Consider the following 27,089-nt stretch of genomic DNA (forward strand, 5'->3'; position numbering starts at 1 on the left):
ACCCATACTCGTATTTAATTTTCCCATACAGAAGGTTTCCTTTTTCTTCCTTACCTGATTGTTGTTTTCATCCTTCATTGTGTCAGCCAATGTAATCTGTGGCCACCCATAAAATCTGAATAGGCATTTCTTTCAGAATTGGGCGGATGACCTTCGATGTTAGGCCCCTTAAAACAACAATCATCATCATCATCTTTCAGAATTTTTCTTTTGCTGTTTATGTGAAATTTTAGAGGATATTTGTAATGAAAGTCTCTCCTTTTTTTTCCAGTTGCATGCATCCGAGTTCAATACCAACTGCGCACTTCATGAGCTGTATACCTATGCAGTGAAGTATAATGAACAATTGACTGTGACATTAGAAGAGGACGAATTCTCTCAGAAGCAAAGACTGGCTTACAAATTGGAGCAAGTGCACAACATAATGGCAGCAGAATCGAACCCGTGATGGCGGTCAGCCGGACCAGAATCGAACGCAACGTTTGAGGTCCGGTGTTGAACATCACTGCACAGTGTAGTGCAAACGTATGGCTGAATGTGTGTGTGCATGCATGCGTGTGATGTGATGCTATCACAGCGTCGTGGGACTAGAGGGCGCTTACATCCCAAGATAGATCCATCCAAAGCGAATGAGCTGTGAGTGTGACTGAGCAGTGGATCGAGAGAGTGGCACTGATCCGGGGTAGGGGGAAGGGGAAGTTCCCCTCGTAACATTTGTTCTTTGCTCAATGACCGGTCGGTACTAGAGTTGTGACGGTAGGACGTTGTTGCTAAATTTCTGTGGTGAGACATGCCAGTGAGGAATTGCAACTTGGAACTTTTCCCTGAAGTGCCTCCGGTAGAAATGAAATGTTTAAAGTAATGGAAAAATGAACTCGAATGCTCCGGTTCCAATAGCGCTGATGAAACCGTTGGGCAAGTGGAGGTATGGAGATGTGGAGCTCAACTGACAGTGAAGTCCAAGAAATAAGATAATAATCAGCAATCAACAGTGTTAACTTATCAGACGCTAAAAGGATGTAGATTCTTCACCGATTCATTCATCAACTTAGACACACAATTTTCCGGTTGCTTGGTTTTCCTCTGCGCAGCGATTTGATACCATTCCATTTTGTTTCTTCTTTGAAAGTGTATGTCGATGATTTGAATGTCTTCCATGTTCCCTTCTTGCACCAAGTTTCCACGCCGAACCAGCACAGGACGCTTGAAACGTGTAAATTTGTACAGTTTTATCCCAGGGGATCCCCATCATCCAGTTTGCTGCTCGGACTTGCCATTCAACTAGTGTAGCCGTGTGTCCGTTTAGATGTCAGTGTGAGGCTGTTTATTTTTAAAATTTCAGTTCAAGATGCACATGCGTACAGCACACTATCTCAATGGTACTTTGGGACTTCTGGGTACCAGAAGGCCTTACTTTCTGTCTGCCTGTATTTGTGGCTGATTTGTGTGTCAGTGTGGCGTGAGGATAATCTTTACCAGCAACTGTTTTTTAACAAGAACCAAGCAATCGATCTCTCTGTGTGATTCCCTGATAAACGTTGCAACTAGCACGTTTTTATGGGTTTCATCTTGTTTGATTGGTGTAAACTCTCGATTTACGCTTCGTACTGAAAAGAGTTGAATGTAAGGGTGTGTCAAAACTCAGGAAAATTCTGTTGCGAGTTTCCAGCAAGCCACACAACTGAAGTAAATTTATCTAAGACTGGATCTTTCTTGAATGTGATGGGCATCAAGTGTGGCATCTGCCAAGGGAGGCCATCTTGTTTGGTGCTGAAATGCATAAGGAGAAGTAATGTGGATATAAATATTTTCTTTGAACCTTAGTTGTTGGATGTCATGAATGTCCTGTATGAGCTTTTATAAATCCTTTGAACAATGTTGGTCTCCCTTATATCATCACATTATTATTGTTTTATTGTTTTACTGTATGGATATGCTCAGTGTTTGGTCACTATAATGGAAAGCAATTTTTCATGCAAATGTTATTGTTTTGAGTTATTTGCCTTCATATCCCGTGCTCCTCACCTCGTGAAGTTCCTCTTTCTTACTGTGTACCTGGCTGCCATTTTGTAGTGTAGTCACGTAAACATGTGTTACTTGAAAACGAAGCATACTGCAATAAAAAGTGGACTTTTTCTATCACAGTCATGTGAGCTTCTTTGATTCAAATTTCATTTTCTAGGAATAATATACTGTATATGATGAACTCTAGCATGTGGACTACTTCTTGTAATACAGTCCATGTCTCAAAATTATTCTCTAACTGGAACAATGTGTCTTAATAAATTCATTACATTTTTCATGAAAAATGATTACAGACACACAACCAAATCCTTTCATGAGGTTCAACCTTAAGTCTTAAATTTTAAGTCGAACAAACATGACAAGAATATTCATAACTTGCTTGGAAATATTTACTGTTTTGAATTAACTTGGTCTAAGCTCTAATCTGGAATTCATGTCAAGGTTGGTAGAGAGCTCACTTGAGTATGAACGTGTGCAGCTGCTGAGCAGAGAAGTGGATGTTGAAGTTATTTTATAATCAAGGGAGATACAGTGCCCAAAAGATTTTGAAAGGTTAATGAAGAGAAGTGCTTGCTATAGTCATTGTTATTGCCTAAGGAAAAAAAAAAAAAAAAAAAAAAAAAGTTGAATCTTATTATCACTTATGATTTGTTTCAATTACTTTTATTCCTTCTATATCATAAAATGAATGTATTTTTTCATCTAGGAGTGCGGGACATCATTCATAAATCCTGTGTATTTTCCGTGTTTGGACTGTGATAACCTGTGTCACTATGGTCTCTGTAAGAAAGAACTGATGATGGAAGTACAGAAAAGTTTCGTGTCAAGCCATACCTATAATCTTGATGATTAACTTCTTAACACAGCAATTATTTACAAAATTGTGATTCTTTTTTTACCTAATTTTTTATTGTTAAAATAGACTCTTTTTTGAAAAGCAGTGACAATGGTAGCAATGAAAGTAAATTTTGCAAACTTAACAATGAAATATAAGTCACTGAAAAGTTCCTGTTTTAAAATCCCTAGTATACTTGTGATATTTTTATGGGTTCTTCTTTTAACTTGCATGTAAAATAAATAACATAGCACTAAACAGATGGCTAGCAAGATAACATGACACTCAATACTGTACAAGAATGACATTGTTCATATGTTTGTGGCTGTGTGAAATGGCCTAAAGCAAGTATCAACACACAATGCTACATCGCACTCCTTGCACATGTACCTGGATTCCCTTCATGCCTTTTTCCCTCTAGCATCATGCACACAGAACTATCAGACTCACTAAACTCAATGTCAAAATCTTCTTCACTCTGCATTTTCACCAACCAGATGAAGTACACTTAGATAGCAATAAACACGGAAAGGCCACGAAAATGAGCTGCCTGAGTCACAGACATCCACTACTGTTGAGTCGGAGACATCTTTTGGCAAAAATAGGAACCTGAAGTAATAATTTTATAAATATGTGGCGGAAAGACTGAAAAACAACAAGAAACGAGTATATTCAGGCCTTTAAATTAGGTACCGATCAGTGAGCGACATCCCCGAATATACTTGGGTTTTTATTTTATATAAATATATAAAATCCCGAGTATACTCGGGCTTTTATGCTAAGAGGTTAATTCTGTGTGTTGTGGTGGGGCCCTCATGCAAAAAATTAGTTGCCGCTCTGAACTGGAAGACTGACAAGTCTGGGGTGAAACTAAAGATATAAATTATATGCGACTGCAACTGGTTGGAGTGGATGATTCTAGCTGCTGGCTGACTGGCTGTCAGCCTACCTGCTGATGTTTGAGCATGCGCGGAGAAGCAGGGACAGATAAGCCAAAGAGCCAGTTCTATTATATCAGTTTGACAGGAAGTAATGCAGCTATTTTGATAGTTGTTTCAAATAAAAGAGAATAGGGACAGGTCTTAAATCCTCTTCACATGTTACAGTTCTCATAGAGTTATTTTGGCGATGAAGGTTTTTCTTCTGTTGCAGAAATAAATTCAAAAGTAGAGAGAAATGGGTCAGTTTGTAACTGATAATATTACTGTCACAGTTACAAAATCAGAGAAAATGGGAAAGGGAGAGTTAACACAGTAGTTTAGAGAAGCCTCCTTCCCGTATTTAGGTGACAGTTGTGCTGTGAATCTTGACTCCTGAACCACATCTGCTGATATAGCTTGTATTCAGGACATTCCACCAGCAAAACCATCAATTTACTTCAAATTCTTCTTGGTTACATCAGAACATCTACTTTACATGTGGAAGAAGCAGGTGGAGAATCAGTTGGTAAAATCGAATTGGAAGACAAAACTATGAGAAACTGTATTCTCACTTTCAGGAAGCTTAAAAAAAAAATATTGATGAAGACTGGCAATTGTGGGTTCTGGAAATTTCACAAGAACTTCCACCTAAAAAGGATGTTTTCTATGCAACGCATGTATGGATTGATCAATTCAAGAAAAAACACAGAATTAAGAGCTGGAAGATTACTAAATTTGTTTCACTATCCCATGTATATGATGATGCAGAAATTGATAAAGCAGTGGAGGAATTTGTGAAGACTGGCAAAGGGCGATTTACTAATTATGCACCCTCCTCAATTTACAATACAGACCCTATCTTTTGTTGGTGAATGACACATGCACACTTCAGCACAATCTATTGGTGAACTAACTCACTCATATACTATAATGCCTATGATCAGCATGGACGGTTACCTGTTACCAAAATTATTTATAGTGTTGCAGGAGCCTGCAAGGAAGCTTCTGCCCAATACCTTTGAAAAAGATGTAAAGCTGGTAATATTATTGTCACAGCTACAAAATCAGAAAAAAATGAGAAAGGGAGAGTTAACACAGTAGTTTAGAGAAGCCTGCTCCTTGTATTCAGGTGACAGTTGTGCTCTGAATCTTGACTCTTGAACCACATATACTGATCTAGCTTATATTCAGGGCATTCCACCAGGTAAAAAAACCATCAAGTTACCTACTTCAAATTCCTCTCCATACCACTGCAAAAATCCAACCCTTGGACAAGTGTTTCTTCCAACAATGGAAATATTTACTCTACAGATTCTCAGAGCTGATGATGTCTCATCAAGAGATTTATGTTGAACCTACCACAGAGATACTTTTCTTAAATGACAGTCTTCCATTCATTCCCAGTTCTCATCTCCAAGGTTCTGGGACATGATAAAATATTCCTGGTTTACTGGAAATTATGTAACAGAGCAATCTGCAGAGTTTGTAGTGCCCATTAAGTATTGCCTGAAAATGAAAGATAAAATATGCAAGGAACAGTGTGGCAATGAAGTGCTTATTCATTGTGCATGGTGTCAGAGAGTCATCTGTTTTGAACATTCCATCACTTCTAGTCATATTTGCTTTACTTTCATCCTACAAAAGCAGTAGTCTTGAAAACACACACAGCGAAACACTCTGCCTCTCCAGCAAAGATGTCCAGCCGTGCTACATTGCTTATGTGACAATCAAGGATTCCAACTTCGATTTTGAGATGTTGCAGTAGAAAAGATCAGTTCAATTTTTTCATGTGGTCTTACACCATGGGGAATGAACCATCAAAATGTGAGGGGGTTTCAACAGGAAAAACATCAATACTTCCCTAATGAGAAAGATACCACTACTGGAGTTCAAATAGTACACCGTGGAGAACTATTTTAAGGATGACTGATGAGATTCAAACTTACCCATTTCCCAAGTTCGTAGATGTCTACCACACCTACCAATGCTTTAACTCCTTAACACCATGTGTGTCCATCATGGCCTGCATTCTTTCATTTAGATTGCTTGCAGTGTTTTGTATAACCCTGGAATTGATTGTATAGATCAATTAAAGAAACCTGTGGCAACCATATGTGAGCATATAATTAAGTAATATATATAGACTCATTGTTTTGGTGCACTTTCATTTGATGGCATTGTCACTTGAAATATGCTTTCATGAAGGCATTCTTCAAGTAAGTTTGATACAGTAGAAGTACACTATAGCGAGAACCCTGTTATAACGACAGGTCTTTTCCTGCGCCTTCAAAATTCCTATATTAAACTGTATATTATTCTTCGGTTACAGCAAGAACCCTATCACTGAATCATCCTTTATTATGAGCAATTAAGCGTGCGCTACTTCTTATGTTATTGATATTTATGCACTCGAGCGATTACATTGAAGGTGTTCGATCCTCTTTGGTATAGTTTTCTTGCAGTGTTCACTAGCGAGCTGTCTCGTCAACATTCAGAAGCAATGTTCGGAGTCGATTAGTAGTACCCATCAACTTGTGTTCTGTAAAGAAAATATCAAATGAAAAAGGAGGACATGTCTTCGTAATACATGCATAAATAACGTGGCCGATAGCAGTTGTTAACTTGATAAAAATAAAGGCTGAAGTAAACTATCGCTTAATTTTAATACTATATACTAATATTAAGTAAGAATGTGATACACCTCAAGAAATGGCAGAGTAAATCACTGATTTCTCAGGTTAGTTTATTTTTTCACACGTCTAGTTAAATTTCAGAAAGGTTATTCCCATGTAAATTTATAGTGAGAAGGTTATAATTTCTCTACTGGTGCTTGAAATATGTTTTCACGATACATATATGGTTAAGTTAGGTTAGCCGGCCCCGTGGTGTAGCGTGCCTGCCTCTCGCCCGGAGGCCCCAGGTTCAATTCCCGGCCAGGTCAGGGATTTTTCTCTCGACCTGAGGCTGGTTCAAGGTCCACTCAGCGTAAGTGATTACAATTGAGGAGCTATCTGACGGTGATATGGCGGCCCCGGTCTCGAAAGCCCAGAATAACAGCCGAGAGGATGCGTTGTGCTGACCACACGGCCCCTCGTAATCGGCAGGCCTTTGGGCTGAGCAGCGGTCGCTGGGCAGGCCAAAGCTCTTTCAAGGCCGTTAAGTGCCGTGGGTTTTTTTAAAGTTAGGTTACGTGATGCTGTTTGAATAAGAAAACTGAAACCATCAGTCATCAATGATCTGCATTTAGGACTGTTGCCTAGGATGCAAATTTCCCTTCAGTTGCTTATGTAGCCTTTCCTTAAATGTTTTCAGAGAACTTGGAAATTTATCGAACATATCCCTTGATAAATTACCCCAATTTCTTACTCCTCATCCTATGAATGAATATTTGTGTCAATTTGTCCTCTTGAATTCCAGCTTTGGTCACAGAAGCCTCTGGAGTGATACTATAATTTATCAGAATGAAATTAATATACACTTTCACGTAGTATCAGAATTCGAAAAAGAAACTAACGAGTGAGCTGGCATGTCCATATCATCTGCAAAAACTCAAGTTTTGAACATACTGGTTGCCACTTCATAGCAACTTTAATCCCCCAACTTTAAAAAAAATCAGATAATAATGTCAGTCCACTATAGTGAGTAAATTTTTCACTGTTATGAATTCTCGCTATAACAGACTTGTACTGTAGTTGACAAATGTTTATGCTTAGATTACACAACTTGTATTTTTAACAAGTTCAGGAGTGATATATGTTCACATTATGATGTAGTGAATTTACATTCACTCATTACTAGGGCCTAAAAATCTAGGAAATAATGCATGCACATATGTTCTTAAAAACCTGAAAATATGCCCATAAATATGCACCATTAAAATGAATTAACAATCTCTTTGACTAATTCTATGAATTGAGCATGACTCCACAATGAGTTAACACTGGTTCAAGAGAAAGTGGGATACTCGGTGCTGTTGATCTAAGCAACTGTACTCTCGAAGGATACTTGAGAAAAAAATGTCGATCTACCAGTGGGTAAAAACTGCGTATTGTCTCAGCAATGAAACTAAGAGCATGTGCTAAGCAAGTATCTTGTATGTACTAAGTTGGGAAAATTGAGTGTTTGTTCTGATTTTACCATGTAAGTACCTGCATCTGTAAGAAATAAAAGTAGCTGGTTGTTTTTGATACCAGATTACCATAATAATTTCAAGGAGCCCATCACACACTGGGTCACAGTTAAATTGTTAGTGGCCAGCAATTCACACATATTAAAAAGATAATTTAACGTCTTTTGTTCCTTATTTAAGGCATCGACAATTACAGGGCCCTAAGAATCAGTGGTTTCATCAATAGACAACTACACGAATTGATCCAGTAGTTCATTCTGTAAATCTGAGATTACATTAATGTAACAATGTTCTACATAAGTCTTACATAATATACTTAATTCAGGCACATGTTGTTTGGTGTATTTGGCAAGAAAACATTGTAATGAAGGATTATTAATTTTCCACGAGGGAATATCAGGAGCTAAAAATGTTCGGCAGAAGTCATAAGAAAATTCTGTAACCCTACTTTATAAACACCCTACTAGTTGTTTTTGAACAGGCACTTTATTTGCGAGTTTTCCAGTTAAATTCTCCTATATTTTGCTGTGTTTATGTGCTGAACTACTTGAAAATCTTTCTCACTTCCTACATATTTTTCACATGTTCCACAGAACAGTACCCTATTATCTGAGTAGTCCGGTTACAAACATGGCCACCTCCATTTCTCAAAATTTTTTAGGAGAGGCAAAAAACTGTTTAATACATTTCCTACTTACCTTCTGGGTTAATTTTTTGAATGCAGATTCTCAGCAACATCAGAATCATATTTACATAAATATTTTCATATGATATTCCATAGTTAAGTAGAAAATCACTGTTGAAATATGGAGTTGGCCATGTTTGTAACAAAACAATGGAAGTGGCCACCTTTGTAACTGAACTCCACGCCTAATGCTCTGATTTAACATAGTAAAATGGTCAGTAATGCTAAAATTTATGACAGGTGCATTCAACAAACATCTAAAATGTAAAATTGTCAATTTTAATAAAGAAAATGCGATTATTTTATAAATGAGACAAATATAAGAAACTGGATCTTTCATACATTCTACGATAGTTTTCAGTTTTTTGAAACTACACAATCACTTCAACAACTTCAAAATCACCCTCAGTATTCCGAATGAGACATTCACAACAATCAGCCTCTGCAGGTACCTCTGGCTTTGTGTCATTTTCGTCAATAATCTTTTGAAACCATTTCCGTTTCTTGTGTTTGTTCCACTCCTCTCCATAGTGTTTCTGAAGCAAATTTCTCGCATCTTGTATCTTCAATGGCTTTACTATGATGCCAGGAACTAGTTATGTTGGATTAATATCATTCGGTCGTTTACCTTTTTTCTTAACTGACATACCGTTAGATTGCGCAGTCTCAAAATTATAGTTGAGTTCCCCACTAACAGTAATCGAGTTTGACTTCCTTGTAACAACAACTCTTTTAATTTGTGAAATTTTAAAATGAAGTGCTCCAGGATCTTTCACAAATGTTTTAGCTTCAGATTTCCAATCAAGATTATTCCAGTGGGTTTTCAGGAGCTTTACCATTTTATGTTTCCTAAAAACGTTGTGGTAGTCTTCTAGTTGAACAATTGTCTCTACTTCCTTTAAATCTCTTTCAATTGTTCCAAAAACTCTATCGCTCGGCATGTAAGAATGGCCAGTGACAGGGAAATCAATTTCCATCTTCCGAATGTTTGGCAAGGTACGGAATAACCATGAAAGGCACATTGTCAAAATTGTAGTGTTTTTATTTTGTTCCAGGCAGCCATCCGCGGCAAGACGGACAGTGTTTACGTCATTATTGAAAGTACCTGAATCTGCTTTACTCTGTAGTTCATTAAACACTGCGGAAGCCACTTCTTTAGATGACTTTCTCATTTCGTGCTCTGCCCACGAGTATATCGTAACATTCTCTTTACTTAACGCCCATTTCCCAGTAAAATGTCCAGAAACAAAAGTAAAATTGTAACAGTATAACTGTTGTGTAATACCATTACACGCAGGAACACATTTAAGGAAGTCTTACAATTGGTTTGCACTGAATTTAATGTTAAAAAACATTTCTTTATACAGCTCACATCACTTTACAAAAACATAGCGGCCATTACTCGCTTCCAACTGTTCTTTTTTCTTTTGTCCAGCATGTGACACTGCCGGCAAAATGGCTGACAGTATTGACAGCAAAGCCTGATGCAACATACTCCCACCTTGAGTAGCAGAAGGCTACTCAACAATACCAACAAATACAAACCTGCTGCTTATAAATCAAGTCTGTCAGGAACTCTCACCGCTCGACCACTTCGAGTAACAACTGGATCACCACTGTTGTCATCCTTTGGTACATCTGAAGAATCACAGTTTCTAGAGAGCACAATAGGGTCATCAGAAGACACTTCCAAGGGGTAAATCCTTTGTATTGGACGTAATAACTCGCCCTGTCCAGTTCTGAGTTTCACTGTTCGGATGACACCATCCCTACCTGGTATAACTTCAACTATGTATCCCAATGGTCAGTCTATACGCTTGAGATTGTCACACCCAATCAACACAACGTCCCCCACAGCTACAGTACGGGTGCCCTCTTTTTCACGATGTAACACTAACTGCCCCAAATATTCACTTCTGAATCTTTTCCTCAAATCCCTTTTCAAAGTTTGTCGGTACCTATACCTCCTTTTGAGGCTCTGAGTGTCTATCGTATCGAGATCAGGAACACCAATCTCCCTTATATCTTGCAGGAATAAAGAAGGGGAGAGAGGCACTAGCTCAGAACCTTCTTCCATGATATAAGTCAAAGGTCGAGAATTCATCAAACTCTCACAATCACATAATGTAGTCATCATCTCCTCGTAAGTAAGACATGACCTACCCAATATCCTCTTCAATAAATCTTTGAGGAGGCGTATCAAGCGCTCCCACCATCCACCCCACCAAGGTGCACTAGGGGGATTAAAACGCCATTCAATACACCTAGCAGTGCTGTACTTAGATATATCCTCCCAGTTCAGAGTTCGAAGTAAATTAGAAGCCCCAGTGAAGTTCGTCCCATTGTCACTGTAGATAACAGAACATCTTCCTCTGCGAGCCACAAATCGACGGAGTGCTTGCAAGAATGCTTCTGTCGAGACTGATGATACCAATTCCAGATGGACAGCTCTAAACACTGCGCAAGTAAAGAGGCACACCCACATTTTAATTCCACCTTGTAGATATAAGGGCCCAGTTAAATCCAGTCCAACAATCTCGAACACGGCAGCATCCCGTACTCGACTGGATGGAAGTGGAGGTGAAATAACTTCAAGATGTCTTTCACTGTGTCTCTTGCATATGACGCACTTGGACAAAACCGACCTGATAGCTTTCCGACCGTTTAAAATCCAATAGCGTTCCCTGAGGTTATTTAGCAGCATTTGCAATCCTACATGTCCTTGTATCTTGTGTTCCGTCATGATTAACCTCTTCACTACCTCGTGTTGTGATGGAAGTACTGCAGGCTGACGAAAGTCTTCATGGTCATCTCGGTAGGCGATCTTAGTTTTCAGCCTAATTATTCCTTCATGGTCTTGAAATACTCTGAGCGTTCGCAGTCTGTCGTCCCTTAACCCCGAAAAGGAGTCCTCTTGAATAAACCGAACAACTCTTCTTTCTGCAGTGGCATACTCTTCCACAGTTAATTCACTTCTCTGACGCAGATCTGTAGGTAAGCGGCTATTGCGTATAAACCTTAGCAACCACCCCAACATGCGGACAATTCTTGTAAAATTAGAGAAGTATTTGAAATACCAGTCCTTTTGGTCCTCTGAAACCAAACAGTTAACATTCACAACAGCTGGGGATCTAACCTTTTCCATGTTGATCTCATCTTCTTTGGGATCATCATTGCAAGCAAACCACTTTCCTGGTGATTCCTTCAACCATGCCGGTCCCTCCCACCATCTAGAAGCAACTAATTGTTTAGCTTTGCAGCCCCTGGAAGGTAAATCTGCAGGGTTAAGTTCCCCTGGGACATACTTCCAAGATTCAGAGCAAGTGATTTTCCTTATTTCATCAACTCGATTTCTGACAAAGACTGTCCATTTGTCTCCCCTGGTAATCCATGCAATTACTGTAGTAGAATCGCTCCAGAACAACGTCTTCACATTTTTCCATCCCAATCCGTCCAGAACTGACTTCGCAAGCCTTGCTCCTATAGTTGCAGCCATAAGCTCCAAACGAGGCATAGAAATCTTCTTTAACGGAGAGACTCGTGTCTTGGCCGCCAACAGATGAAGCTGAACGTTGTCGCTTGTCTCTACCCTGAGGAAAACTACTGCAGCATATGCCTTTTGACTGGCATCACAAAAGGTGTGTAAAGTGCATTCCTCTATATTCACAGGTTTCTGTACCCATCGGGGGATGCCAATTTCTTCTAATTGAGGGAGTTCTTCATACCATGACAGAAATTCTTTCTTGATAGCATCGTCAACTTCTGTATCCCAATCAAATTCCATCTTCCACATTTTCTGCAGGAGCAATTTAGGACACAACATAACAGGGCAACTAAAGCCTATAGGGTCAAACACTTTGTGAGAGATCGACAGGATTGTTCTCTTGGTAATGGTGTCAAAAAGAAAATCTCTAATCCAACTCATGTTAACTTTGAGTTCATCACTTTCTCGATTCCACAACAAACCCAGTACTGCAGAATAAGAGTTATCATGAGCACTCTGACACTTGTCACTTGTCCATTCCCAACCCCTAAGCTCGAATTTGGCCTTTGCCATGACCTTGACCGATTCTGACATAAATGCATTGAGCTCAGCTTCAGTGTCCACACTAGAAACAACATTATCAACATAAAAACTATGCAGTAACTTTTCTTTAAGAGAATGATTTGAATCCTCTTCTCTCAATAAGTGGTGTTCGATTACAGATCCTAAGAGGAAAGGACTACACTTTACACCAAAAACCACTCTTGCATGCCGGAATACCCTAACCTCCAGTTTTTCAAAACAGTTCCACCATAAGAAACAGAGGAAGTTCCTGTCTTCAGGATGAATACCAATCTGTAAAAATGCTCTTTTAATATCAGCAACCACTCCTATCTTCTTTTCTCTAAATCTTAACAGCACATTTGGGCAGGCTTTGCTGTCAATACTGTCAGCCATTTTGCCGGCAGTGTCACATGCTGGACAAAAGAAAAAAGAACAGTTGGAAGCGAGTAATGGCCGCTATGTTTTTGTAAAGTGATGTGAGCTGTATAAAGAAATGTTTTTTAACATTAAATTCAGTGCAAACCAATTGTAAGACTTCCTTAAATGTGTTCCTGCGTGTAATGGTATTACACAACATTTGGGATGAGTTCAATCAGATTTGGACTAGTTTCAAGACATTGATTTAAAGATGGAGAACTGCCTAGTTTTGCCGAAGCATCAAAAACAGGTCTGATTCTGGTAGTTGCACTGTTTTCCTTTACAACTGGTCTATGCGGTAAGTAGTGACAACAATGAACACGTTCAGATTCAGGCACTTCTTCTATAATTCCCTCAGCCAACCAATCTTTGAACACTTCATTGTAATCTCGAAAAAGGTCTTCAGATAATTTCTTCCTCATCAAACCCAGTCTTCTTTCAGCAAGATTCAGGTTTGATGGCAAGGCGGGATGCCCCTCAGTCCAAGGTAGCCGAACTTGATATCGACCTTCTTCTGTGCGATGAACACTTTGGAGGAAATGATCTTTCACTGCAATTTCTCGTTCCTTCTTCGTAACTTTCTCGACAGGGTCCGAAATGCCTATTACATCCAACCTCCACAAATCAGTAATACTTGCCTCTTTAATAAACATGGAAGTTACAAGCAAGCCTTCATTTTCTTCACTTCTCTTGGTATTAGGAATCTTTCCCATCAAAGTCCAGCCTAACAATGTCTCTACTGCAACTAAACCACACGACAGCACTTCTCTTCTTCCTGTTAAAAGTTTGCCAGCCACGTCCGCTCCAATAAGTATTTCTATAGGCCCCAAACTTTCCTCATTATCGGTGATATCTATCTTCAATTTCTTTAGCTCGTTCATCCATTCCCCTTCCGTAACATGTGAAATGTCTCCACAGATCACTTCTTGGTCTAAAGCCTCAAAATTACACCGAAATTCATCGTTCAGGTCCCCTACACGCACCCTGTAAACTTCATGCTCATTCCGTTGCGTTGTTACACCACCAAAAAGAGAATGTGAGATGATCTCCTTTCGCAGTGAAGTGTAACCCATCTTTAAAGCCGTCTTTCGCAAAATGTATGACTTCTGGGAGCCTGTATCTATTAAAGCACGAACACATTCAGTCTTTTTATCAGATCTTACATTTACACGAAGAGTTTGTAACAACACCTTGGGCAAAGCGGAAACATTTGCCAATGTGATTTCCTGAGTTGCATTTTCTTCACTGTTGCTAACTGCTTTGGGGACATGTTTTTCTAACAACTGTCTGCACATTAAAACAACATGCTTCCCACCACAAATTATACATTTTATGTTTTTTGCCTTGCAATTCTTTACCATATGCCCTGACTTCAGACACACATAACAACATCCCTTTTCCCTTAACAGTTTCTGTTTACTTTCCATTGACATTTTTCTAGCGGAAAAGCAATCTGCACTGGTATGATGACCCTCACAAAACACACATTTGTCATCCTTACGTTGATTTGATGTTAATAACCCCATAGCTGTAGGAATGTTGTCGTCTGAATCCTTCCCCTTGTGCTTCAGTTTTTCTTTTGCCCCTTCACACTTTAAGTCAAACCCAGATGTAGCAAGGTTTATTCTCTGTTCACCCTCCACCTCCGACTTCAGGAATTTCATTAACCCCTCGAGACGGTCTTTCGCATTTGTAGCGGAGGTGAATGGAATACTGCGTTGCCAAATTCTTAATAAGTCTTCGGGGAGGCACGATTCAACAAGGGGAAATAACATAGAGGCACACTTGTCCGTTGTGACACCAAGCGATTCCAGTGACCTCAACTGTGTTTCCAACTGATCATAAAGTTGAGACAATGCAATTCTGGATTTGGATTGCGAGGCCTTGTGTAAAACTAACCTCAACAGTTCACGTACATAAACCTCCACAAGAAGATCTTCTTGGCCAAAACGGGATTTTAGGCTTTCAATTGCTTTGCTGTAATTTATTCGTGTTGGGGGGAAGCTCTCAACCACCTGCCTAGCACGTGATCCTTTTACTGTTGCCTGTATTAAATATTGAAATTTATCCTCCACAGCTATTTCGGGATCTTCATCTATTTTTGAGAACTGACTCCAGAATGGTAGCCACTCCTTTAAATCCCCTCCAAAGGTGCGGAATTCTAACTTCGGCAACTTGAATTTCTTGGTTTGTTGGTTGCTAGACCTACTAGCAACACTACCTGCTTCATATTCAGTTTGTTGAACCTGTATTCCCGAAATACGTAATTTAAGGTCCAGATACTTTTTCTGATACTCATCAGCCCCTTCCATTTCCTTATCAATATCCGCCTCGTCATCGTCTAATAACAAATCGAGCACTTTCGAATCTAGTTCGTTCAAAATCGCTATCTTACTTTCTAACAAGGTGGATAATGATTGAAGTTCCGTAATATTAAGATTTTCCTCTTCAGTCAAATCACTAACCTGTTTAGCAATTTTCGTAAACGAAGTCCTTGTCGCTCTCCTATGCTTCAGTAATTTATCGAGGCTTCCGTGCTCCATGTTCCTCGTGGGTACGGTGATTCTTCCTTCTTCAAGACGTAAATATCCTGTCACGGTCGCCACTAAATGTTGTGTAATACCATTACACGCAGGAACACATTTAAGGAAGTCTTACAATTGGTTTGCACTGAATTTAATGTTAAAAAACATTTCTTTATACAGCTCACATCACTTTACAAAAACATAGCGGCCATTACTCGCTTCCAACTGTTCTTTTTTCTTTTGTCCAGCATGTGACACTGCCGGCAAAATGGCTGACAGTATTGACAGCAAAGCCTGATGCAACAATAACTGTCGGGAATAGTATGAAATTCGATCAGGCAACTTTGGTATGGGTAAATTCTTCTGCATGTCGAATGATATGATGTACACGCCAGGGGTTTCCTGATTTAGAAGCTTAAAAAATCCTTTAGCCTGCATTGTGTGTAACGTCAAATCAGTCTGTAGTTTCTTCAATACTGCCTCATTCTTTTCATGCTTTATTTTCTCGGTTAGTTGTAGGCAAGTAGAACAAACATCTGTGGATGGTGCTTTAAAACTGACGTTAAAATTGGTAACAAAAAATTTTCGGAACAGTGATTGTTTAACTTTTAAGTCATCGGAGACTCTTTCTTGGTACATTTTCCACATTTTAGCTATGCTCAGGTTAGAGTCTAAATAAATACGGGCAATTCTTGACCTACAGTAATACGATTCACTTCCTTTAAACTGTTTAATGAAACTTTTCACTGACAGAACTTTGTTATTGTAAACGGCAGTCTTTCTGTAACCTCCGCGGGTTTCAATGGATGTAAGGCATCTTTCTTTCTTAAAACATTTGAAAATCCCTTCAACCCGATGTTTTGTAGTGCCAAGTACTCCTAAAAAGGTTTTTTCTGCAAACTTGAATTCTATTTCCTGCCATGTTCTCAATGGAATATTCAAAAGTGTAGCCTTCCTCACCCCGTTCCCCACTATCTGGTCAGTGTCTAGCTGGAGAATTTAACGAACAGTACTTCGTTATGAACGCATCTTGACTCTGCTTTGACAGTACAGCATAAAATGCTCTGTGGAATTGATTTATGTCCATCATTCTCAGGAAACTGCAGTTCTTCTTTCCTCTATGACTACAGCTTGGAAATACTGGTACTTTCTTTGATCCATACCTACACAAAAACAAATTAAACAGTAACACAAACACGCGTTTCTACTAATCTATTAACATAATACAAGTTAGTTAGAGCATTAATAAGTTTCAAAGAAATGAAACTACTAACCTCACTTTCTTCTCTTTTGCACCTTTCCATTCTCCTGGTCTGGCGACTTTCTTCCATCTTTTATCGGGAGGAGTCTGTTCTATATTTTTCTCCATATCACAAAGTAACCTTTCGATGTATCATTGCCTAATTCCTTTTACGGTACAATAAAACTATTACCGAGCTCGATAGCTGTAGTCGCTTAAATGCGGCCAGTATCCAGTATTCGGGAGATAGTAGGTTCGAACCCCACTGTCGGCAGCCCTGAAAATGGTTTTCCGTGGTTTCCCATTTTCACGCCAGGCAAATGCTGGGGCTGTACCTTAATTAAGGCCACGGCCGCTTCCTTCCCACTCCTAGCCCTTTCCTGTCCCATCGTCGCCATAAGACCTATCTGTGTCGGTGCGACGTAAAGCAACTAGCAAAAAAAAAAAAAAAAAAAAAAACTATTAACAACAGCTAAAAAGTTCTAGTACAGCAATCGTTCATATCACACAATATCAACAACAGCCACTGTTTACTCCCAGTTCCCACAAACATCTGTGCCAGTCACGTGATTAAACTGAAACTTATAATTGGTCGATTTTGTTACCAATGCCTTAAGGAGTTGGACGTTTATGTAACTTAGGTTGATTTTTATAATGCTAAATTAACACTGTTATGGCCGATTTTGATACTAACTAATCTCGTAATTAGATTCCCCATATTCTTTACTGTATGAATCGGCAATAACCCCGATTTTAAAAAAAATGGAGTTGGCCATGTTGGTAACTAGGCTACTCATCTATAGATATTAAGTCACCTGGAAACTCTTTCTGTAAATTAATCTACCATTTGAAGTTCGTCATACTTTCAGCATTTGAAGGACTTTCAACGCACTTTATACGCATAATTTAACATAATTTGTATCACACGCAACCATTTCACATCAGCACTACTGCCAGTGGCCAGCCAAAGCATGGAAGGATGATGCAGCAGGGGATTCACTGCACGACATCGTCACATCAGCATTACTCCTCTCCACGTGTGCAACATTACTGCCAATATGATCCAGACGAAAAATAATAAAGTAAAAAGCATTAAAATTATTAAAATATGTCACATAGGCACTAAAATATTGAAATATGATACATTGATCAAAATCATGAAATTTAAAAAAACTTGAAAACTCATTCAAATATGTCAAAATGTGGTTAAGTGTAAGGGAGGGACGTGGGTCCTAACTTCGCCGCATACAAAGGCATAAAATAAATAAATATGTTGTTGTTTGAGCCATCAGTCCATAGACTTTTGATGCAGCCCTTCATGCCACCCTATCCTGTGCTAACCTTTTCATTTCTACGTAACTATTGCATCCTACATCTGCTCTAGTCTGCTTGCCATATTCATACTTTGGTATACCCCTACCGTTCTTACCGCCTACTCTTCCTTCAAAAACCAACTGAACAAGTCCTGGATGTCTTAAGATGTGTCCTACCATTCTATCTCTTCTTCTCGTCAAATTTAGCCAAATCAATCTGCTCTCATCAATTCTATCCAGTATCTCTTCATTCGTGATTCGATCTATCCATCTCACCTTCAGCATTCTCCTGGAACACCACATTTCAAAAGCTTCTATTCCCTTTCTTTCTGAGCTAGTTATCGTCCACGTTTCACTTCTATACAATGCCACGCTCCAGACGAATGTCTTCAGAAACGTCTTTCCAATTCCTATATCATTGTTTGAAGTGAGCAAATTTCATTTCTTAAGAAAATTCTTCCTTGCTTGTGCTAGTCTGCATTTTATGTCCTCCTTACTTCTTCCATCGTTAGTTATTTTATTACCCAAGTAACAATATTCATTTACTCCCTTTAAGAATTTCCTAATCTAACATTTCCTGCATCACCTGCCTTTGTTCGACTGCACTCCATTACTTTTGTTTTGGACATTTATTTTCATCTTGTACTCCTTACCCAAGACTTCATCCATACCATTCAGCAGCTTAGCGAGATCTTCTGCAGTCTCAGATAAAATAACAATATCATCGGCAAATCTCAAAGGTTTGATTTCCTCTCCTAGAATTGGGATTCCCTTCACAAATTCTTCTTTGATTTCCTTTACTGCCTGTTCTATGTAAACAATGAAAAGGGGGAGGGGGGAACAAACTGCAGCCTTGCCTCACTCCTTTCTGGATTGCTGCTTCTTTTTCAAAGCTCTCAATTCTTATCACTGCAGACTGATTTTTGTACAGATTGTAGACAATTCTTCGTTCTCGGTATCTGATCCCAATCACCTTCATAATCTTAAATAGCTTGATCCAATCAACATTATCGAATGCCTTTTCTAGATCTACGAATGCCATGTACGTGGGCTTGTCCTTCTTAATTTGATCTTCTAAGATCAGACGTGAAGTTAAAATTGCTTCACGTGTTCCTACATTTCTTCTGAAGCCAAATTGATCTTCTCCCAACTCAGCTTCAACTTGTCTTTCCATTCTTCTGTAAATAATACGTGTTGAAATTTTGCAGGCATGAGATACTGAGCTAATGGTGCGGTAGTTTTCACACTTGTCAGCACTGGCTTTCTTGGAATAGGTATAACAACATTCTGCCAAAAATCAGAAGGCACTTCTCCTGTCTTGTACATCTTACACACCTCGTCATGCTGGTTTCTCCTGAGGCAGTCAGTAATTCAGAGGGAATGTCATCAATTTTAGGTGCCTTGTTACTATTTAAGTCTCTCACAGCTCTGTCAAAATCTGACCTCAAAATTGGATCTCCCATTTCATCAGCATCAACAGCCTCTTCTTGTTCAAGAACCAAATCATCTACAACTTTACCTTGATATAACTGTTGGATATGTTCTTGCCATCTTTCTGCTTTGTCTTCTTTCCCTAGAAGTGGCTTTCCATCTGAGCTCTTAATATTCATACGCCTAGATTTCCTTTCTACAAAGATTTCCATGATTTTCCTGTACGCAGCATCCACCTTTCCTAGGACCATACAACCTTCGACATCCTTGAACTTCTCCTTGAGCCATTCTTCCTTAGCTACCTTGCACTTTCTATCCTCTCCATTCCTTAATCGTCTGTATTCTGTTCTGCCATTTCTAGCATTCCTGTATTTTCATCGTTCATCAATCAGGTCTAGTATCTCCTGAGTTATCCACTGATTCTTAGTCGATATTTTCTTCCTTCCTAACATTTCTTCAGCAGCCTTACTGACTTCATTTTTCATGACTATCCACTCATCCTCTATTGTGCTTTCAGCCTTTTCATTTAGTCCTTGTGCAGCACCTTACTTGAAACAATCTCTCACATTCTTTTCTTTCAACTTGTCTAGATCCCATCCTCTTGCATTCCTTCCTTTCTTCAATTTCTTCAACTTCAGATGGCATTTCATGACCAACAAGTTGTGGTCAGAGTCCACGCCTGCTCCTGGGAAAGTTTTGCAATACAACACCTGGTTTCTGAATTTCTGCCTAATCATAATGAAGTCTATTTGATACATTCCAGTGTCTCCAGGTCTCGTCCACGTATACAGCCGCCGTTTGTGGTGTTTGAACCAAGTATTGGCAAGGACAAAATTATGATCAGTGCAGAATTAAACCAGCTAACTCCCTCTTTCGTTCCTCTGTCGCAATCCGAATTTTCCTACTGCATTACCTTCTCTTCCTTGGCCTACCACTGCATTCCAGTCTCCCATCACAATTAGATTCTCGTCATCTTTTACATATTGTATTAAATCTTTTATCTCTTCATATATTCTTTCGATATCCTCATCATTCGCTGAACAAGTAGGCATATAGATCTGCACTATTGTGGTGGCATTGGTTTGGTGTCTATCTTGATGATAATAATTCTTTCACTAAGCTGCTCATAGTAGCTTACCCACTGCCCTATTTCTTATTAATCCAACTCCTGCATTTCCCCTGTTTGATTTTGTGTTGATAATTCGGTAGCTGCCTGACCAAAAACCCTGTTCTTCCTGCCAATGTACTTCACTATACCAACTACATCTAACTTCAGTCTATCCATCTCCCTTTTCAGATTTTCTAACCTACCACAATGATTAAAACTTCTAACATTCCACACTCCGACTCGCAGAATGTCAGTATCTGTCTTCCTGATGATCGCCCCCTCTCGTGTAGTCCCCACCCGGAGATCTGAATGGGGGACTAGTTTACCTCCGGAATATTTTGCCCGGGAGGAAGCCATCATCAGTACATCATTCATACAGAGAGAGCTGCATGTCCTCGGGAGTTAGTTACGGCTGTAGTTTACCGCTGCTTTCAGCCGTGTAGCAGTATGAATACAGCTAAGCAATGTTGAGTATTATTATAAGGCCATATCAGTCAATCATCAAGACTGCCGTCCTTGCAACTTCCAAAAGGCTGCTACCCTCTTTCGATGAACCATTCGTTAGTCTGGTCACTCAACAGATACCCATCCGATATGGTTGCACCTGCGGCTCGGCTATCTGCTTCCTTGGGACACGCAAGCCTCCGCTCCGCGGCAAGGTCACATGGTTCGCAGGGAATATACAAAAATCATACCCAATGGCACTACAGCCCTTGAAGGGCCTAGGCCTACCAAGCGACCGATGCTCAGCCCGAAGGCCTGCAGATTACGAGGTGTCGTGTGGTCAGCATGACGAATCCTCTTGGCCGTTGTTCGTGGCTTTCTAGACCGGGGCCGCTGTCTCGCCGTCAGATAGCTCCTCAATTCTAATCACGAAGGCTGAGTGGATCGCAGGAAATATAGGCAATAAAATATTAAAATACATTGGCGGAAAATGATATCCAAACATGAACAAACGTTGGTAGGCGTGTTTATATATCTGAAAGATGACGTTGATTCAAATTTCCCGCAAATCGCATTACCGTGGCCCCATGAATTTGCATATCAAGTTTGCTTTAAATATGAGCTGTACTGTACGAGAACGTTAGTTACCTGTGAGCTTGGACAGAGTGACTGTGAGTGGGTCGAGAATGCCTTTACGACGATGAAGAGGCCAGTATCAACAGACCACTGCAGTTGAACGAGGCCGTCTAATAGGGCTACGTAAAGGTGGATTTTCCTTCCGCGCTATTGCAGAACGACTTGGCAGGAATGTCTACACTGTGCATGCGTGCTGGCAGCAGTGGTCACGAGAAGGTACGCTCAACAAGAAGACCGGGCTCCGGACGTCTCCGTGGCACCACCGAGAGGCAGGACCGCCGTATTCGACGTATGGCTGCGGCGCAGCGGACTGCGTCTTTAGCAGCAATCCGAGCGACAGCTGGCACCACAGTGAAGCAACGAACTTTTCAAAATCAGTTACGTGAAGGACAGCTCCGAGCCAGATGCCCTGCAGCATCCATTCCACTTACCCCAAACCACCGCCGCCTGTGACTTCAGTGGTGTCAAGCGAGAGCTCATTGTAGGTTGGAGTGGACGTCTGTTGTGTTTTCCAATGAAAGCTGGTTCTACCTTGGTGCCAGTGATGGCCGTGTGTTCGTTAGGAGGCTAGGTGAGCGCCTGTGTTCCACACCTGTCTGCGGCGTCGACACACTGGAACTTCACCGGGAGTTCTGGTCTGAGGAGCAATTTCCTTATGATTGCAGGAGCACTCTCGTTGTTATCCCACGCACCCTGACTGCAGTTGTGTACGTCCGTCCGGTGATTCGACCTGTTGTGCTGCCATTCATGAACAGCATTCCCGGCGGTGTTTTCTAACAGGATAATGCACGCCCCCATGCCGCTGTTATAACTCAACTCCTCTACAGAGTGTCGACATGTTGCCTTGGCCTACTCGATCAGCCGATCTGTCCCCAGTCTAGCACGTATGGGACATCATTGGACGACAACTCCAGCGTCATCCACAACCGGCATTAACCGTATTTGTATTGACAGACTAAGTGCACCAGGCATGGAACTCTATCCCACAAGCTGACATCCGGCACCTGTACAACACAATGGACGCACGTTTGCATGCCTGAATTCAACAGTTAGGCTATTACACCGGTTATTAATGGACCAGCTTGTCACATTTGCGATGGCTTTTCTCGCGCGGATTATTACACAACTCATATTTTTAACAAGTTCATGAGTGATATATGTTCAAATTATGATGTAGTGAATTTACATTCACACATTACTAGGGCCTAAAAATCCAGGAAATAATTCATGCATATATGCTCTTAAAAACCTGAAAATATGCCGCTAAATTTGCACCATTAAAATGAATTAACAATCTCCTTGACGAATTCTATGAGCTGAGCATAATACACTGTTGCATCCAGCCACATTCCACAACGAGTTAACACTGGTGCAAGAGGAAGCGTATGATGCATTGATCAAAATCACGAAAATGTGCAGTTATATGCACTATAAAATCATGTTCAAATAACTGAAATTCCATAATTCGTACACATAATCTATAAGCATACATTTTAACCCCTAAGAAAAGACATGCGAATGCATGAACTTCCAGGCCCTACTCATTTCTCATGCCTCTCCTGAGGCACTTAAAAACTGCATGATCATATGATCCTGCTAGGCAGTTGTGTTAGCTATTCATTCCGTACGTCCTTTCATACTTGTATGATGTTACATGTTGTGCTACCTGTTACGATTACTGTCATACAGCAATTTTCATTGAAGTACTTTGAACCCCTGCGGGTGGGGGACGCAAATGTAGAATACACCCACGGTATCCCCTGCCTGTCGTAAGAGGCGACTACAAGGGGCGACCAAGGGATGATTGAATTAGAACCATGGAACTACTCTTGATTCGTACCATCATGCGGGGAACACCATGGGTTGCATGTACTTGCGAGTAGTTTCACTAACTTGGTACGAAGTAAGTTTGTGATTAGTTGCAGTAAAAAGCCTGGCCTGGTGGATTCCAGTACCCGTGCGTTGTACCCATGTGGGCAACACCGCGGGTCTGGGCGTAGCCTGTGAGTTGTACCACTATATGAGCGACACCATGGGTCTGCGTTGCCTGTGATTAGTACCCACTATGTGAGGAACACCACGGGGCCCTTGGGACCGGCACCCGTGACTAGTACACCTAGGTGAGGAAACTCATCGGTTTGCGTTGGCTGTAAGTGGCGCCATTGTGTGCGAAACACCATAGGTCTGCGTTACCTGTACGAAGTACAGTACTTGTGAGTAGTACCATCTTGTGTGGGAACACCGTGAGTCTTCGCTACTTTTGATTAGTACCCCAAAATGACAAATACCATGGTTCTACTTTACTCGCGACATGTACCATTCTGTGTGGCCTTAGTCGTGGATTTTGCACCCCTATAGACATCAAGCATCATTGTGCTTTATAAGTGGTCCCTTGGTCAGTAATACTATTATTCACGATCTATTTTTGTGTCTGATCCACTGTTTTTGCTTTTTGTAGGGTTCATGTCCATCCATTCATTCTTCATGAAATTTTTTATTTTATTTTGGTCAGTGGATGCATCTGAATTTTTTGTTATTTCATTTCGTACCATTAGGGGCCGATGACCTCGATGTTAGGCCCCTTTAAACAACAAGCATCATCATCATCATCATGAAGTACTTTGGTTGACAGGTGATCTATTCTACACTGCCTGACAAAAATGTTAAGCACCCGGAAGGAGTGACTGAAAGTGAATGAAACTACTGAATATATGCTGAAAGATCATGTACCTTTATTGAACTGATTACAAAATGGGATGAAAGAGACAAGGCCGTTGGCATTTACAGGTGGAATGCTGACGCCAGGTAAGTAGGATGTCGCATCCCCGCTGGCCGCAATACATGCCCTTATGCGGTTCGAAATGGTGTCAAACATTCTTTGGATCCTCTCCTGAGGTAAGTTTGTTCACAGTTGTTGCAGCTGTCCCTCTAGATCCCGCAGGCTGGTACTGGGACGGAGTCCCTTACCAACGTCATCCCACACGTGTTCAATGATGGCGAGGTTCGTGGACCTTGCTGGCCACGGGAGAATCTCAGCATGTTCTAGGCAGTCCATAGATACACGTGTTGTGTGTGGACGTGTATTATGTTGTTGGAACACTGTCCCAGGGTGCTGTGCCATAAGGGGTAGGACGTGCGGATGCAGAATATCTGTGACGTATCGCTGTGCCGTCAGTCTGCCGAAGCTCTATTAGAGGTGACCTGAACGCACATACTATGGCTCCCCACACCATGGTACCAGGGATGAAGCGTGTGTGTCTTTCCACAATACGGGCAGGATCTTCCATCTGCCCTCGACGCCGCCAAACCCGCACACGATGGTCATCGGAGGTTATGGAGAAGCAAGACTCATCACTGGATCTGATGCGACGCCAGTCGTCCTCTGTCCATGCCTCCCGGGCAAGACATCACTCCAAACGCAGGCGTTGGTGTTCTGGTGTCAATGGCAACCGACGCATGGTGCGATAGGACCACAATCCGGCGGATGCGAGTCGTCAAGACACTGTGCGGGAACTCACAGGCTGTTGTAGAGCCTCCAGTACATGTTCGCGAATAGCTGGTCCCGAAGTTATGAGATCCTGCAATGCTTGGCGCACCATACGACGTTCCTTCCTCGGGGTGGTGTTTCTTGGTCGACCCGAACCTGCAAGACGTGATTGGGTGCCCTCATATACCCATTGAGTCCAACATCGGGCCACTGTGACATTTGAATGGCCCACATGCCTGGCAATTGCACGATACGATCAACCATCCCCATGCAGACCGAAAATGCGGCCTCTGCTGAATGCTGCCAATTGCTGAATCAGTAGCGTAGCCAGGATTTCAGTTTGGGGGGGGGGCATTCATCCAGAATTTTATTTTGTTTGGTGTCCAAACTTCCATAGTTTGGGTGGTGAAGAATACCGAAAAAGGAGATGAGCGTCCTTGGATCCAAGTAAGAGTGGTGGATTCGTGCGGATTCCGGAAGCTAATAGTAATTTTCTTCTTCTTCTGCTTCTTCTTCCCCCGCTTTTCCCACATCTGTGGGGTCGCGGGTGCTAACTGTGTCGCACATGTGGATTTGGCCCTGTTTCACAGCCGGATGTCCTTCCCGACCCCAACCCTATATAGAGGGATGTAATCAGTGCTGTGTGTTTTTGGTGGTTCGTAGTGTAGTATGTTGTCTGAATATGTTGGGACAAACACCCAGTCCTCAGCCAGAATAATTAATCAGACGCAATTAAAATCCCTGACCCAGCCGGGAATCGAACCCGGGACCGTCTGAACTGAAGGCCTCAACACTGACATTTCAGCCAATGAGTCCGACTCCGGAAGCTAATATTAATGTACATTATATATATATATATATATATATATATATAATGCTCAATAAAAGTACATTCGTTAAAAATCCTGGGGTGTCTGGACACCTTGGACGACAACTCCCCGTCCCCCGGCTACCTCTGTTACTCCCATCCCAACATAACTGCAGCATTTCATATATTCCGAGTACAAGTGAAATGCATGCAAGAATAAACAGTTTTAGTAAGGATGCAATATTCTGGTTTAGAATAAATACGGTAATGTTATTATAATAATGGTCATGTGATAAGCAATAAGGAAGTAACATTTTATACAAGTAATGCGGCAAAGATATATACACACACACACGCGTCGAATACAGGTTTCTCGTCCTTGTCCATGGCTAGTTGAAGGCAAGAGAATGATGGCCCACCGTGACTCGTTATTTCGACATTATAAAGAAACCCTACATGACACAGACTTCGTATCTAACCGCATCTTAAGAAATCGCACAAAGCAGTTAATCAGAAATATAAAAAATGTATATATTTTCGGAATTTAGCTAACAACTTACATACTTTTTTTTTTCTTTTTTTGCTAGTTGCTTTACGTCGCGCCGACACAGACAGGTCTTACGGCGACGATGGGACAGGAAAGGCCTAGGAATGGGAAGGAAGCGGCCGTGGCCCTAATTAAGGTACAGCCCCAGCATTTGCCTGGTGTGAAAACGGGAAACCACAGAAAACCATTTTCAGGGCTGCCGACAGTGGGGTTCGAACCTACTATCTCCCGAATACTGGACACTGGCCGCACTTAAGCGACTGCAGCTATCGAGCTCGGTAACTTACATTCATTCTAATCGCGCATGGGACCAACTTAGAGCTCTGGGAATAGGAAAACATCAACAGAGACAGACAACTCCTGGCATTCCACTTGACGAACTGAACTATTACTTTAGTAGAATAAATATTCAACCTACCCAAATTAACTGCACCGATTCAGCGTCCTCCCCTCCAGCCAATCCACCATTCACATTTCACAGAGTCACAGAA

At 41.0% G+C, this 27,089-nt stretch overlaps 1 protein-coding gene and 1 pseudogene across 1 annotated transcript in view; one reads left to right on the forward strand and one right to left on the reverse strand.

The window, feature by feature from the left end:
- Window positions 1–1,980, forward strand: part of PlexA (plexin A) — a 731,624-nt gene extending 729,644 nt beyond the window's left edge. The window contains exon 27 of the mRNA XM_067142056.2: window positions 272–1,980. Coding sequence (XP_066998157.2) covers window positions 272–448 — 177 coding nt within the window. The 3' untranslated portion in view covers window positions 449–1,980. The remainder of the gene's footprint in view (window positions 1–271) is intronic.
- An 8,166-nt stretch (window positions 1,981–10,146) lies between these two features.
- LOC137498506 (uncharacterized) lies at window positions 10,147–20,620 on the reverse strand (annotated as a pseudogene).
- Window positions 20,621–27,089: the final 6,469 nt, after the last annotated feature.

The sequence above is a fragment of the Anabrus simplex genome, chromosome 2 (assembly GCF_040414725.1).
Source record: "Anabrus simplex isolate iqAnaSimp1 chromosome 2, ASM4041472v1, whole genome shotgun sequence".
Classification (NCBI taxonomy): domain Eukaryota; kingdom Metazoa; phylum Arthropoda; class Insecta; order Orthoptera; family Tettigoniidae; genus Anabrus; species Anabrus simplex.